The sequence below is a fragment of the Furipterus horrens genome, unplaced genomic scaffold, assembly GCF_987537825.1.
Source record: "Furipterus horrens unplaced genomic scaffold, mFurHor1.1.pri manual_scaffold_10, whole genome shotgun sequence".
NCBI lineage: Eukaryota > Metazoa > Chordata > Mammalia > Chiroptera > Furipteridae > Furipterus > Furipterus horrens.
The window spans coordinates 29,316,502-29,331,125 of NW_028327180.1; the positions used below are offsets into that span (position 1 = coordinate 29,316,502).

The 14,624-nt window shown below is 37.0% G+C and overlaps 1 protein-coding gene across 4 annotated transcripts in view; it reads left to right on the forward strand.

The window, feature by feature from the left end:
* Positions 1-11,647, forward strand: part of CLCN3 (Cl-/H+ antiporter 3) — a 62,207-nt gene extending 50,560 nt beyond the window's left edge. For 2 of the 4 annotated variants that reach the window (XM_090288866.1, XM_090288867.1), the window contains 4 exons: positions 1,817-2,215; positions 4,604-4,820; positions 9,456-9,531; positions 11,127-11,647. In XM_090288866.1, the coding sequence (XP_090144992.1) occupies positions 1,817-2,215; positions 4,604-4,820; positions 9,456-9,531; positions 11,127-11,285 (851 nt within the window). In that variant the 3' untranslated portion in view covers positions 11,286-11,647. The remainder of the gene's footprint in view (positions 1-1,816; positions 2,216-4,603; positions 4,821-9,455; positions 9,532-11,126) is intronic. The other 2 variants (XM_090288868.1, XM_090288869.1) reach the window with 1 other exon arrangement.
* Positions 11,648-14,624: the final 2,977 nt, after the last annotated feature.

The window sequence follows — 14,624 nt, forward strand, 5'->3', positions numbered from 1 at the left end:
TAAAGTAATTATTGATCTTCAAATCTGTAATATCAATTGAAAGTGAAGGACAGAATCATTTTTGCTGAAGTCGTGAGTGTAAAGTATCCACTTTCTGTTTAGCACTGTGCTAGGTGCAGTGAGTGATAGAAAAAGCAGCATAAAACATGGAGCAACCTCAACTGCAGTCAGGCTGGGGAGACGAAACCCACGCTGAGAAAATAATAGTGAGCAATAGATGATGATTGTATACTGTGCTGGAAGAGTCCATGAAAATTGCAGGAATCTAGAGGGAAAAGAATTAAACTAATTCAGGTAGAACATGAGCTATACTTTAAAAGATTGATAAAATTTAAGGGAGAGGACTTTGTTGAAGACTATAATAATGTGAAGACAAAGAAATTAGGAATAGATTTAGTAATCTTGGGGCTCTGAAGAAAGTGACAATATTGAAGTAAGAGAGTGCACTTTGAATACTTTTTGGGAAACAGTTGGATTGGTGAGAAGGAGTAGATTATGAGAAGGCCATGATTTATGTTAGGATGAATTTGTATTTAGAATTGGTCAAATCTATGACAGAGCTGTGGCTTTGCCACATGTAGCTTGATGACTTTGGGAAAGTTCCTTTACTTTTCTTTCTTTTTTAAAATCTTTAAAATGGAAATAGTAACTACTTACATCTTACAGTTGTTTTGAGGATCATATGAGATAAAATGTATAATTGATTAGTAAACTGACTAAGACATGTCTGGCATAGTGTAGATATGTAATATATGGTAGGTCCTTTCTCCCTTCTATTTTTAGGTTAAAAAACAAGAAGGAAGAGTTTAAGCTTAATACAGAATGAACCCTGGTAGGTTTTTGAGCAAAGAAGCAACATGGGGAAAGTATTACTTAGGGAGGATTAACCTGCGACCGTGGCTTTGAAAGTGGATTTAAGGTAATAGGTCTGGAGTTAAGGACATAAACACAAAGTAGTATTAAAATTAAGGAACAAAGTCTTGAGGGTCTGGACTAGGTTGGTAATAGTGAGAATGTTGAAAAAGGTACCCATAGATATTTTGCAGAGCAAATCAGACAGGACTAGGTAAGAGTCTAGATGTTGGAATAAAGTAAAGGGATGAACCAAGAATGATTACCTAGGTTGTCAGAAAGAATGTTGCACCTGCTGTTAGAGTCGGGGAGTTGGAATGGGGAGCTCTTTGGGAAGAAGAGGAGTTTAGTCTCCATGCCCAGCTGGAGACAGGGGACAAACACAGTAGTAGCTGGGAAGATGTGGGGAAGGCGTCAGCGTAGAGGAGAGAGTTCAGAATGGTGGTTGGGGTAAATGAATACCTGAGTTTTCTGAGGGAGGGAATATTATTCTGCTACCACAAATCCCCAGCATCAAAATAATTTATTCATTTTGAAAAGATATAGAATATATTCTACCCACATATGAATTTAATTTGTAAATTGACAGTAAACAAGATAGCTCTGATGTGCTTCACCAAATTTCTTAAGAATTAATAATCTTTTATAAGGGTGAAATTATGTCTTTACTGTAGCAGTGAACCAAAATGGCTAACTTGTTTTGGTTGGACAACTATTTTTGTTTATATGAAGCAAACAGGTTTTGAAATGTTATTTCAAGCCTTCTATATTATAAACAAAGAAGATTGGTGTTCTTCTAGACCTTATTAAAATAGTGATAATTGTCCTAATAGTAGTTTTTTATGATAATCCTTTTCACTAAGTTCTATTTACAATTTATGTCAACTGTCTAGTGCAAAAATCCTACTAGCATGTGTGGGTGAGGATCCTATCCTTCATGACCAGTGGTGCTTATTTTTTTCAGGTGGTGTGACAAGGATGACTGTCTCCTTGGTGGTTATTGTTTTTGAGCTTACTGGTGGCTTGGAATATATTGTTCCCCTTATGGCTGCAGTAATGACCAGTAAATGGGTTGGAGATGCCTTTGGTAGGGAAGGCATTTATGAAGCGCACATTCGATTAAATGGATACCCTTTCTTGGATGCAAAAGAAGAATTCACTCATACCACCCTTGCTGCTGATGTCATGAGACCTCGAAGGAACGATCCTCCGTTGGCCGTCCTGACCCAGGATAATATGACAGTGGATGACATAGAAAACATGATTAATGAAACAAGTTACAATGGCTTTCCTGTCATCATGTCAAAAGAATCTCAGAGATTAGTGGGATTTGCCCTCAGAAGAGATCTGACGATTGCAATAGGTACCTTTAAAACACACACACACACACACGCACACATTTATATGTATTGGTATCTAGGTAGGTAGATGTGGATATATAATAGGTTTCTGGAAGAAAGAAAAGCAATAAAATTTAATTAGTTGGGTTTGTGGGGGCAGAGGTCTTATGTTCTTTAGGAAAGGAATTTATGCTTCCATGGATTGTTTTCCTGCTAAATATAGTTTTATCTTTTGACTTGGCATTATCATCAGTTTGGAGTCATTCTTTTTTGCCACTCAGATAAGCTTTGTTAAACTAATATTATTCTTGATTAACATGTCATATAAGGCCTTAGTAAGTGCCAGGGCTTCCAGCTAAATACATTCTCATATTTAATAAAGTTGGCTTATTTAAATGGAAGTAATTGGAAATCTCATTTTCATTGGTCTGTTTCATATCAGATTCACAAGGTTTTGCTTTCTAATTTTTGGATTTAAACTTACAACATCGTAATATATAGTTTAAAGTGAAAAAAAATAATTGAGACTTTATTTTTGATTAAATGTCAGGTTGAAAAAGCATGTAAGTGCTATTGTATTTTGGGCTGACATTCCTGAAAATATTCTTTAAAGACATTAGCCATACTATGTTATTTCTTGGAGATAAATTAAACTTTTTCTGAGGAGGAAGCAATTGGGTTCCTCCAAAATTAGTTTTTCCTCTTACCCAGCAGTACTACAATCTTAATGAGGACACCAACTCCTCTCCCCTCAACTCTCGAAGATGATAGAATATTTTCATCAAGCCATTGCTTTGACACTCTTCAGTTTTTAGTAGACCTTGAGCTGAAAATGTCAAACACTTGGTCTATCTCCAAAGTTTACTCCTGTGAGCCCGTCATCTCCCTTCCAGCCTGTCCCTGTGGCCATTGCAACAGGGTAGTAAAATATTTCCATTCTTGTGCCATCTGAAGAGAGAAGACTATACAGTGTAGATGGGGAGTATTTCTCAAATCAAACTGGAGAACTCAGTTTACAAGACCTATTAAAGGGGGAAAAGAGGAGGAGGAGGAGGAGAAGGAAAGAGCCTACAGAAAATATCTTACTCAGTTTAGGACAAGGCTTACATCTTTGGAAGACTTTTTCAAAGACTGGCAATCCCATCATTCCAGGTTTTGCTTTAAGTAATATCATAGTTGCCAGAGTGGGCAAAATATGGGTCACACTTGGCTCTGTTCAGGTGTTTTAGCATCTAAGCCATCACCATGGCCAAACCCATAGTCAGGCAAAGAAATGGAAAAGATTAGAATTGTGGAATTTCCATTGAAATTTAAAGAGGCCAGGTTTTTAGAAGGAAGTGGTAAAGTTAAGAATTACTCACATTCCCACTGATTTAGTGGATATATTCTGTAGTTTTGTTACTGTCTTAAGAAATAGAATGTTGTGTTAGTAGACAGTGTTTATTTAAGGTAATTAGAGGTACTTTAGATATGTGAGAACAAGTCGCATCATCAGAATTATTGTGAACACACCTTAAATATTTACCCACATATATTTTTATAAAGTTTTTGAATGGGGGAAGTAGACCTATAGCACTAGGTTATATTTATATGTATAATATATAAAATACCTTATTAAAAGGACAGTTTGAATGCACACTGTCTCTTAATAGAAGCATAAAGCTGACTTATTTTTGTACTTTCTTCATTTCATGGATTTCCTTTTTGTTTCCATGGTCTCTGTTCTTCCTCTGTAGTTTTGTGCATCTTTGCCCCTTCCTGTCTAGGACTTTCAAGGGTGGGAGTGAAGTGGGCAGCGGAGCACACTGGAGAGGCAGTTAGCATAGCCTTTGCAAATAAAACCTGAACAGCCACTCTGTGTCCCACTGAGTGTATAATTGTAGTTTCAACCCACCTGTTAATGCTCTTGACTCACCTAGAATGTTAAACTCAAACATAAGAAAAGAGTAAGGACTAGCTAGTTCCCAGTGGTGAAGTGCACAGCATGGTCAAAGCAAGGAAGAAGCTCTCTTTAGTCCCACCTCCAGTGCGGGACAAGTGACTGTTAGCACGGGCTGGTGTTATACAGTGACGGCTTTCTATAATCTGTGCGTGTTTTAAAATCTCACTTTCCAGGGATGCTTCCTTATCCCCCAAAGGTAGAAAACAGCTTCTGCCCCATAAAATATACACCAACAATATTTTATTTATATGAAGATGATTTGTTTTTCATGAATTCTGATTCTGTTAAATATAAAAAATTGCTAAATGACTGTTCAGTTGATTCCTTTCTTGATTAAGGAGATCGGAAAAAATGAAGGGACCAAAAGTCATGGGCTATATTTATTTATTTGTTTACTCTCTGAATAAGCGTGTTGCCCTTCAAGTAAAACCAATGACATTTTGATTTTTGGTCTTCTCAATTTCTTCAGAAAGTGCCAGAAAAAAACAGGAAGGTATTGTGGGCAGTTCCCGCGTGTGTTTTGCACAGCACACACCATCTCTTCCAGCGGAGAGTCCGCGGCCCTTGAAGCTTCGCAGCATTCTTGACATGAGCCCTTTCACAGTGACAGACCATACCCCCATGGAGATCGTGGTGGATATTTTCCGGAAGCTGGGTCTGAGGCAGTGCCTTGTAACTCACAATGGGTAAGTTTCATAAAAAAAAAAAAAAAAAAAAAAAAAGCAATTCACTTATCATTTTTAATCTTTTCTGTAGAATTTGTATGCCCTTATAAGGAGAGAGTATAATCAGCTCCCAAGTGGAAAAGTCTGTCTTTTACTTTGGTTATAAATATAAGGTCAGATTGACACTTAAGAAAGAGTAAGAAAAGTGGCAACTCCTAGATCTTTGCCAAAATGTAGTGACGTTTGTCAGGAACACTTGAAAGTTGGCAAAGAGGTGCTGAAACATCACCCCCATGTATGTGGTGTTAGAGTTATTTCCTTCCTCAGGCGAGTAGTGGCCCTGCCCTGCTGCAAACACCTGTTTCTTTTTGTCAGTATTTCAAGTTTAGACTTTCTATAATAGTACAGGAATGACTTTCTAGATATTTGGCTATTTACTCTGTCAGCCATTCTTTAACTGGTCATGTAATGAGGGAAATAATATGTAATTAAATGAAATTTGTAAATTAGTTGGAAACCTCCCTTAGCAAATGCTTTGTTTCCTCTTTTCTTCCTTCTCCATTCACAAACCTTTTACATACACTGCTAATGACAAATACTCATGTATATGAAATGTGTAAGTTGATTATTTTTTGCCTTATACACATAAATTGCCAGTGTTTCCGAGGGCACTATGGGCCAGTCTTGTTCAGCACATGTCACTGGGGTTGTGGAGGGGAACACACGGGCTGCCAGGGTGCCGGGGCAGACAAACTCCCCCAGCCCCTGCTCCCTTGTCCCTGACCCCGGGTTTGTGTCCAGGCCCGTTCTCACTCGAGTCACCCTTTTTCCCATTGCTTTACTGTTCCTGGTTGAAATACTGAAGAGCATAGTTTTCCAGTGTTAACAGAAAGGATAGAAATGAGAAACAAAGGATTATGCAGAAACTGCATGCACAGCGTGAAGCTGGTTGAAATGCTGAACAACAGCAGGATTTTTAAAACACCATTTTATACAAAACACATGACTCCTATCTAGAGAAAGGAGGAAGAAAGACCAGAGGTTTATTGAGCACCTTTTTCCTGTTTCTCACTGAACTTTGCAGCCCGTCTGCAAAGTAGGTGGCTGTATACCAACTTGCAGTCATAGTAATGGGGCTAGAAGAGGCTTAATAACGTGCCTAGTCACATGGTTAAGCAAGTCAGAGATCAAGGAATAAAATACCTTTCCAATTTGAAAACCCAATCTCTTGCTATTGTTTTACTTGTAATTGACTGATAGATCTTTTTTCTTTGTGATTTCTTAAACTACTATTGTTTTCTTGGACAATATACGAGACCATATTGTATTAGGAATAGAAATATAAAGCTAGAGAATTAGGTCCATGTTTAGTGTTTTCACTGTGCTACCCAGTTAAAATAACTCTAGGTAATATGAAATAAGTCATTAAAGAGATAAAGGCCTTGATTAAGGGCAGAGAGGTCATAATTATTAAATATCACAGATATTGATTGGAGAAGAAATGTGTGTAGTAAAATAACTTTTCTTTCATGTAGTTTAACTTTAAAAATAATGGTACAAACTTATCTCTTTAAAAACTTAATAAGTACATGTTAAATGGAACAACTTTTCATAAAGCTTTACTGGTTCTTGGGCCCTTTTAATTATAAATGGCTCAAGTGGAAGCTAAGATGACTTATTACAAACTTTTACTTGCTCTGAGTTATTCTCTGTACCTGGCATGGTTTGCCCTTTTATGTCCTACCAAATAAATATGCTATCATTCCCTAGTCATGATTAATGGACTATGAACACAAAGCTACATGGGTTAATTACTGTATTTCCCATTGCTCATTGATTCCCAGGTTTTTGGCAGTACAGACATTGGAAAGGAAAATAGTTAGAAGAAAGTGTAAAAATAATGAAGTAGGGGAAAAGTGAGGATAGTTAATTAAAATCTTACCTGATACTTCTTTTTTATAAGAAAGCTTGTGGTGGTAGGTAGGGTGACTTTTTCTAAAGGAGCATGCTTAATTGCCTTGATTATACTTTCCTTATTTCTGCCCTATAAGAAACAGATTGTTAGACATAAAAAGAAAAGAGATCATTTTGGGTGGTGACTCATGGGACATTTTCCTTGAAATATATAAGAAGTTAGAGTGTTTTATTCTCACTTACAGTTAAATGATTTAAACCAGAAAAGAAATTTTACCTTCTGGTTTTTAGTATAGACTATGAAGTTCTGGACTATTGCTCACTTTTTATAGTTTATACTGGGTCCTTAGAGGTGGAAAATAACTTCGAGGGATGAGATATAACAAATCTGGAACCTTGGATGTAGGGAGAAAATGAGAGCAGAAAGATAAGGGGGAAGCATGTCTGTAAAGAGGTCAGTTATGGATGTTCCCACATTTTTATTTTAATTAGCAGAATTTCTCAAAATCTTTTAGTCTTGGTGGAACTAACAGGATGTTACTAGGATTGTTCCAAAAGAACTTTGTGATTATATAAAATAAATATTGGATTAAATACAATTGAGGTTTATTTACTATGAAACTTCTCAGAACCTATAAAGTGTTGATATTATTTGATTCTCAGATGAAGTAATAGGAACATAGTTTTCCAAAGTTTGATATCAAACCTTTTTTTGATGGAGGCAAGGGGGCAGAACTGTGGTGACAGGTGTTTGTTGGAATATACTCTGGGAAAATTTAGGTCATGCTCTGTTAACTCTTAACATCATGGTATGTGAGCCCACAAGGAAACAGCAAATCAGTCTTTACATGAGTCACATTTTGCATTGATATGCCTTACACTTCCTGAAATTAACAAAGCAGCACTGAACCTGGCCACCTTATTCTCAAATCACTCTTGTCCATTAATTAAAGAGAGGAAATCCATGTTATTTCCTCCTTTTTAGGGATGTTACTTTGTAAATGTAAACATTGCTTTGTAAATCTCTAAATTTGCCATTTGGTCCTTAAAAACTTAATTTTTTCTCATTGTATACCTTATGATTTGGCAGAGTTTACTAATATATTAACTGAAATTATTATATGTAATTGGATAGAAAAAATGAATAAGAATTAGACTGGAATTATTTTAATTGTCAGGATCATCATATTTCCTCATACAAGTATAAATTCAAGTTAATTGATGGGTTTTTTTGTTGTTATTTTATTTGACCTCAAATATTTAGTCAGGAAGAACATCTGAACAATTGAGTGCTTGTTTTACATAATACAGTGTCTGAGCTTACTGGGAGGAAGGACTTGCTCCCGTGCTCTGAGAACTTTTCAGTTTATCTTTGTTCTCAGTGATTAGTATATTGTTTTTAAAAAATAATGGTAGCTTAGTTGGTTAGAGTGTTGTCCTGATGCGCCAAGGTTGCATAGTTGATCCCCAGTCAGGGCACATGCAAGAATCAACCGGTGAAAGCATAAATAAGTGGAACAATAAATATCAATGTTTCTCTGTCTCTCTCTCTCTCTCCCTCCCTCTCCCCTCTCCCTCCCTCCCTTCCTTCCTTTCTCTGTAAAAACATTAGCAGAGAACCTATTTATGCCTTTTTCATCCCCTACCTTCCCTGCTTCCCCACCTCCACACCCAGGCATTACCCTAAGTAACTCTTTTATGACTGACATACCTGTAGGACCAGGCTACTTTGGACTAAGTGAAGTCCCCTGGAGACCCCTTCAAGAAATCAGAATGTGCAAAGACAGTTTAATAGTAAAATTGACTTAACCTGATCAACAGGGAAATGTGTTCAGTTACCCTGAAGGGCATTCAGGGTATGCTTGCAGAATTTAATGATTTAAAGCTTTTTAAGATTTTTAACATTCACCGTCTTTATCCCATATATTGTAGTTTAATTCATTGACTTTCGCTATAAAATCAGTAACTAGTATTTTGTTTTAATGATTAAAAGTTTAATATTTTCAGATATCCTTATGAGAATTTACGTCCATTATTTTGCTTGATGTGATAGTAATGATACATTAACCGAGAAATAATCATTTAGAGAAGAAATACATAAAGTAAAATTATTTTGACCCATAGTCTTAAATATGTCTTACTAGCTTATTTTAAGAAGTAGCATTTGGCAGGTCCTGAAAATTAGGAGGTGTTTGTATTGTTCAGCATTATTTATTTGGTGCAAATTGCCTTTAATTGTAATTCCAAATAATATTAAAATTCTCAGGATTGCTTAAGTCTCTTCATGGGCAGTAAAAGCTAGGACTTGTTGTACCTTTTTATTGCTGAGGTAGATCCACATAATAGCTGCTGCATTGTGACATTTTAGATATTAGAGAAATAATTTCCTCGAAGGAACACTGAAAAATGAAACTAAATTTCAGGTTTTATAATTGTGTATTAATATTTTTTGTACTTTTCTTTGTAGTCATCTTCATTGTGAACATTTTGTCATTTTAATTTTTAATTTGAAAAGGAAAACAATCCACCAGTATTTTAAAATAGCACCATGTCACTTTTGAAAGGCAGTAGAATTTATGCAAATGGGACTTGGGGTTTCAAATCATTTTTGTTTTTATTTTTCTCAAGTTCATTAGAAGCATTCTTATGGCTCATGTTTTTTTTTTCTCTCATTATCATTATGATTGGAACCTCTTTTAATTTAATTTCTCACAGTTATTAGCATAACATGATCTGTTTCAGGATTGTCTTGGGGATCATCACAAAGAAGAACATATTAGAGCATCTCGAGCAACTAAAGCAGCACGTGGAACCCTTGGTGATTAGCTATATCAGATGTCCTCATAGACACCTTAGAAGTCAGGAAGCATGAAACTTGTGAACTGTCAGTTCTCTCTTTCCCAGTTCTCTTTTTCTGCTGAACAAAAAGTTCTACATGCTGCCAGTTACGTTTGTGTCATGCAAAATGTCTCTTAAGATAAATTTAAATGTGTGTTAAATTCCATTCATGAGAAGTAAGCAAAAGTTAACATATTATCAGAATCATTAGTTGCAATTTAAGAACTGCAAAGAGTTTGGTAGGACTCCGGACTGGTAAAAATGTCTACCTCATCACCCCAAATCCGCACCCCCCTTAAATAAGAAAAGGTTCCTGATCTTATGGTAAATCTAAGCTCATAAATCATTTTAACCGAGCTTAGCAGTGTTAGAATTGCTGACAGGTAAATGGATTTTTTAATGAGCACACTAACTATAGTGTAATGTGTACGTGTGTGTGTGTGTGTATATATATATATGATCATAGCATTAGTTCTTTTTTTGCTATACCCTCCATGCTTTCCAAGTCAGTAATGTGTGTCCTGCCATTTCATTAGTGAATTGTACCTAGAACAGTGTGTGCCCCTTTTGTACGATGCTTCTAGAACGCTGTAAGCAGCTTTTAGGGTCAGATGCATTTGCTTTAACTGGCTCTACATTGTAGTGGTTTCAAGACTAAAGCTACATTTCGAATTATTATTATACCTTATAACCTAAAAATTGTCTGGCTTTAGCAATTGATGCTGAAATTATTTTGCCTTGCACTTGTCACACCTATATATAACGTGCCCCAGTTTGTTGAAAACACTACTGATTATGTATTCCTGTTGTATGCTAATATTTCACAAGTGTTTCATGCATCCTCTTTAAAAAACTACTAACCAGAATAATAAGTGGCTACTCATTCATTCCGCTTTATGCTTCACTTATAATATCTTAGGACTGCTTCTTGTTTTTCCATCTATCTTTTAATGTAAGCATTAACCACTAAGACTTTCATAAAAGCACTGTATCAACTTTTTTGGCCAAAATCAAAAAAGGAAAACATTGGTGAATGTACTAGAAACTTGTGTTGTCTTATATAGGTTTATTCTTGGGGTTCTGAAGTTTGCGATTGAAGTTCTGTGTTGACCGTTTTATCTCAGTTGTATGTGTTTTCATGAAGATTCTACATACAACTGAGCAGTCTCTATTTTTTAAAGTGTTGCTTTTAAAAATAGTGGAATATTGAAGGGATTTGGTCATCAGACATTTTACTGCTTTCTTGGTGTGGTGGAAATGAATATTCCTTCTCAAATGTTCACACATCCATTTTTTTGTTACTTTTTTGTTGGCATACATTAATCAAAATAGCTCTACTTCAGTGAGAGTCACAGTGGAAAGGACATTGTACTACTAGTGACCATACTACTTTTTATATCAGAGGATGGTTGCTGGATAATTTATCTTTAACAATAAAATACTTTTTGGAAATAAAAAATCAGGCTGCTTGCTTGGCTCTGTTGCTGTCAACAAAAAGGATTTAGCTATAGATGTTGCCTCTCTTTTTCTTTTTCCCTTTTATTTTAATGGCAGTCTTCTGTTTATCCCTTTCAGGCGCCTCCTTGGCATTATAACAAAAAAAGATATCCTCCGTCATATGGCCCAGACGGCAAACCAAGACCCCGCCTCAGTAATGTTCAACTGAGTCTGGTGGATGAGGAGAGAGAGGAGGCGGAAGAGGAAGTTCGTTTGTTGAATAGCACAACTCTGTAACCTAAGGGAGTCATCTACTTATATTTCTCCTTTAAACAAACAAAAAAAGGAATGATAAAAGCCAGGCTTTTGCAACATGGTTTGCAAACACTGCTGCTGGAATAAAGGAATTGTTTGAGGAGGGAAAGAAGAGAGGAGTGAGGGAGAGCAGCCAACCCAGCCCGCCTGCACTGGCTGCATCCCGCGAGGAGGGCGTGGCGGGGGAGTGCGCCCGGCCCCTGCAGAGACCACCCGGAGCCCCGCGGACACCTGGCCTGGCCCTCCAGCATTGCAGACGCGCCGTCAGTCCCTGTTTCTGGAGGGATTACTTTGAATTGAGCCATCTGTAAGACTGCAGGTCTTGCCCTTTTTTTTTTTTTTTTTTTCAATCAAAACTGTTCTGCTTAATTCATGAATTGTATAGTTAAGCATTACCTTTCTACATTCCAGAAGAGCTCTCTCCCTCACCCTTTCTCTCCCTCCCTCTCTCCTCTTCCCTCTCTCTCCCTCTCTCCCCCTCCCTCACTGTAACAAAGCCTCTTTAAATTGGTGTACCCTTTAAAGCAGTCCTTTCTCATATTGAGATGTACTGTGATTTTACTGAGGTTTCATCACAAGAAAAGAGTGTTTGTTGTACCGCTAACCATGTCGTTTATGCCATCACTGAACGCTTGGAGCAGTCACATGCAGCACAAGAGGCTGGTCCAACTGGTGAAATCTCCAGTGCAGCGTGAAGGACATCCCTGGGCTTGGGTGCTGTGTGGTTCCGAGTCCACAGTGAAACGTGACTTGTAAGGATAAAGTTTCCTTTCTGTCTTTTTTTTTCTTCCTCTCAGACTTCATGGATAATGTGACCTGGTCTTACGCATATTTTCGATTTCTAAAAGTACTATGATATACAAGTACTGTTTAGCATAAGGAAACTAAGTGCTGCTGCTTTGACAGTGAAGAGGAGGAAATATTCTGTTTAGCTGTATCTGGTATTAATTGCATGTTTAAACACTGGAATTTTTTTTTCTTGAAATAAGATCGGTCATTTTTTTCTTAAGATGTTTTACTGCTGACCCTGAAGAAATGTAATTCATAACTTGCACTAAATGTATATTTCTTTCCCTAAAAATTTACCATTCTTATTTATATTTTTATGGATTAAAATTTATAAAATACAGATCAGTTAATATCTCACTTAAATAATTTTACCTTTTTAATGTGATTTTATAGACTAATTCAGACGTAGAAATATGGAGATATGAACAAAGTTTACAGTGGGAACAAGGGTTTAAGGAGGTTGTGGTTACTTCTCGATGATCCAGTGTGTTCATAAACCTTTCTCTGATCTTTCACTGCCACCCTCTGACCTGTCCATTCTGACTCATTAACTGGAAACACTACAAATCACTTTGCAAATTAAAGTCAATTGTTAAATAGTGTTTACCTTTTTTAAAAAATCAAATGCAAACAATAAAATTGCAAAAGTAGCAGTTAAAATTGTAATCTGAACATAAGCTTTGAGCCTTTGGGCACGTCACTTCCACCACTGCTCTGTTCAGTGGTGTGTTGGCAAGCCAGAGTGCACGTTTTTGCAGGATGAATTGAAAAGGTACTGGGGTATTTTGGGGATTTTTGTTTTTGGAAATGTCTGTCTTAATCATGATCTTAATTCTCTATCGGCAAAGGCAGTTTTACTTGAAGGACTGGCCTCACTATTCTGTGATTGGAAAGTGAATTTTTTGCACAGACATTTTCTGAAACAACTGGCAATGAGCTGCTTTTTTGGAAGTGATTCTTCACTTCCTAGTTTTCAATAATAATAATATATCTGTAAGATCTTAAAGATTTGTAAGATCATGAAGCCATATTAGAATAACAATTGAAAGTTGAACAAAATTTTAGCAATTTTGTGAAACATTCTTAGATTTGCTATCTGCCTACAGTTAGTATTTTGCCCAAGACACATCCCCACTTTGGCAGACTTCAGGTTTCCTTAGCAGCCCCTTCGGAGCGTATTTGACCATCCGGAGTGAAATGGCTTTAACCAATATAGTTCCGTGTGTTCCTATCCCCAGCCTGTCGCTGTGCATTTGCAGCATCCCAGGCACCGCCAGAGGGGCCTCCTTGGCACTGGCTCCTGAGAGCCTCATCGCTTGTCCTCAGTTACAAGCCTTCAAAGGAGAACCTAGTTTCTTTGCAGATAGCTTCCTAACATTCAACTTCACATGGATTTCTTTTTTTATGTTTTCTTTTTTGATTTGAGAACCTCCTTTCATTGCCCATCCTGCCTCAGAGACTGGCATTTTAGGGTGGATAGTAATTTTCTTTTTGATGTATTTCTATCCTGGTGTGTCTTACAGCTGAAATACAGGAAAAGTGCCATATTTTTATGAATTCAGCAGTTTTCTTTGGTATTCCAATTTGTTCCATTTTTCTTTTTGATATGTTGAGGTGTGTCTGCTTTTTAACTGAACTGTGAATAGTGGAGACCATGAATTATATGTGCCTAGCTGATTTGCAACTTAACTGACCGATCCAATAATGGAGCACCTTATTTGAGTACCCTTTCTGAGAAGGTATGATGAGAATGGTCAAGGGTGTCAGCATCTCTTAATCATCATTTTCAGTTTGGTTCATGAAGAATGCTTAGTTTGTTAATCTGTGATGTTGCCTAGACCTGTATTTATCTGTTTTCATTTATACTAGTGTAGTAAAGCTGCATATCATTACGGTAAAAATGATTACTGTGATGAGCTACTCAGAATATCTATTAAAATCTCTATTGACAATTTGTGGTTTGGCCTTTAATCGTACTTGTAACAGTCCTCCCACTTGACTGCTCTATGCAGCATAGGCCAATATGCCTGGCACACGCAGCCTCAGAGGGGTGATAAATATAAAGCCACTTATGCACCTGGCAAGCAAGGAGCCACGAAACAACAGATGCTGGATTGAACAGAAGGGTATATATTCAACACAGAGCAGCGGTAGTATAGAGCTGCCATGTCAGTGGAAGTTGCAGGTATAAAGATTTCATTTGGGTTTACTTTCAAAACCATGCTTTTTCCTTAAAAAACAAGTATTACGCTATTTGCATGAAGAGAAAACAGGTAACATTTGGTCCGAAACCTAAAGTAAGTGAAGGAATGATAGCTATCTGTGCGAAGGCTCAAGAGGAGGAAATGCAGCAGACATCCTGAGGTGTAGGATATGCCTGACTGGCGCAGGGAACACTGAGTGGGTCAATGTGGCTGGAGGGGGAAAGAGTGTAAGATGAAAAGAGGTTGGGTGTGGGAATTTGGCTTTTATTCTGAATAAAATGGGAAGCCAGTGAAGCACAACGTGACATGACCTCTCTGGGAACAGACT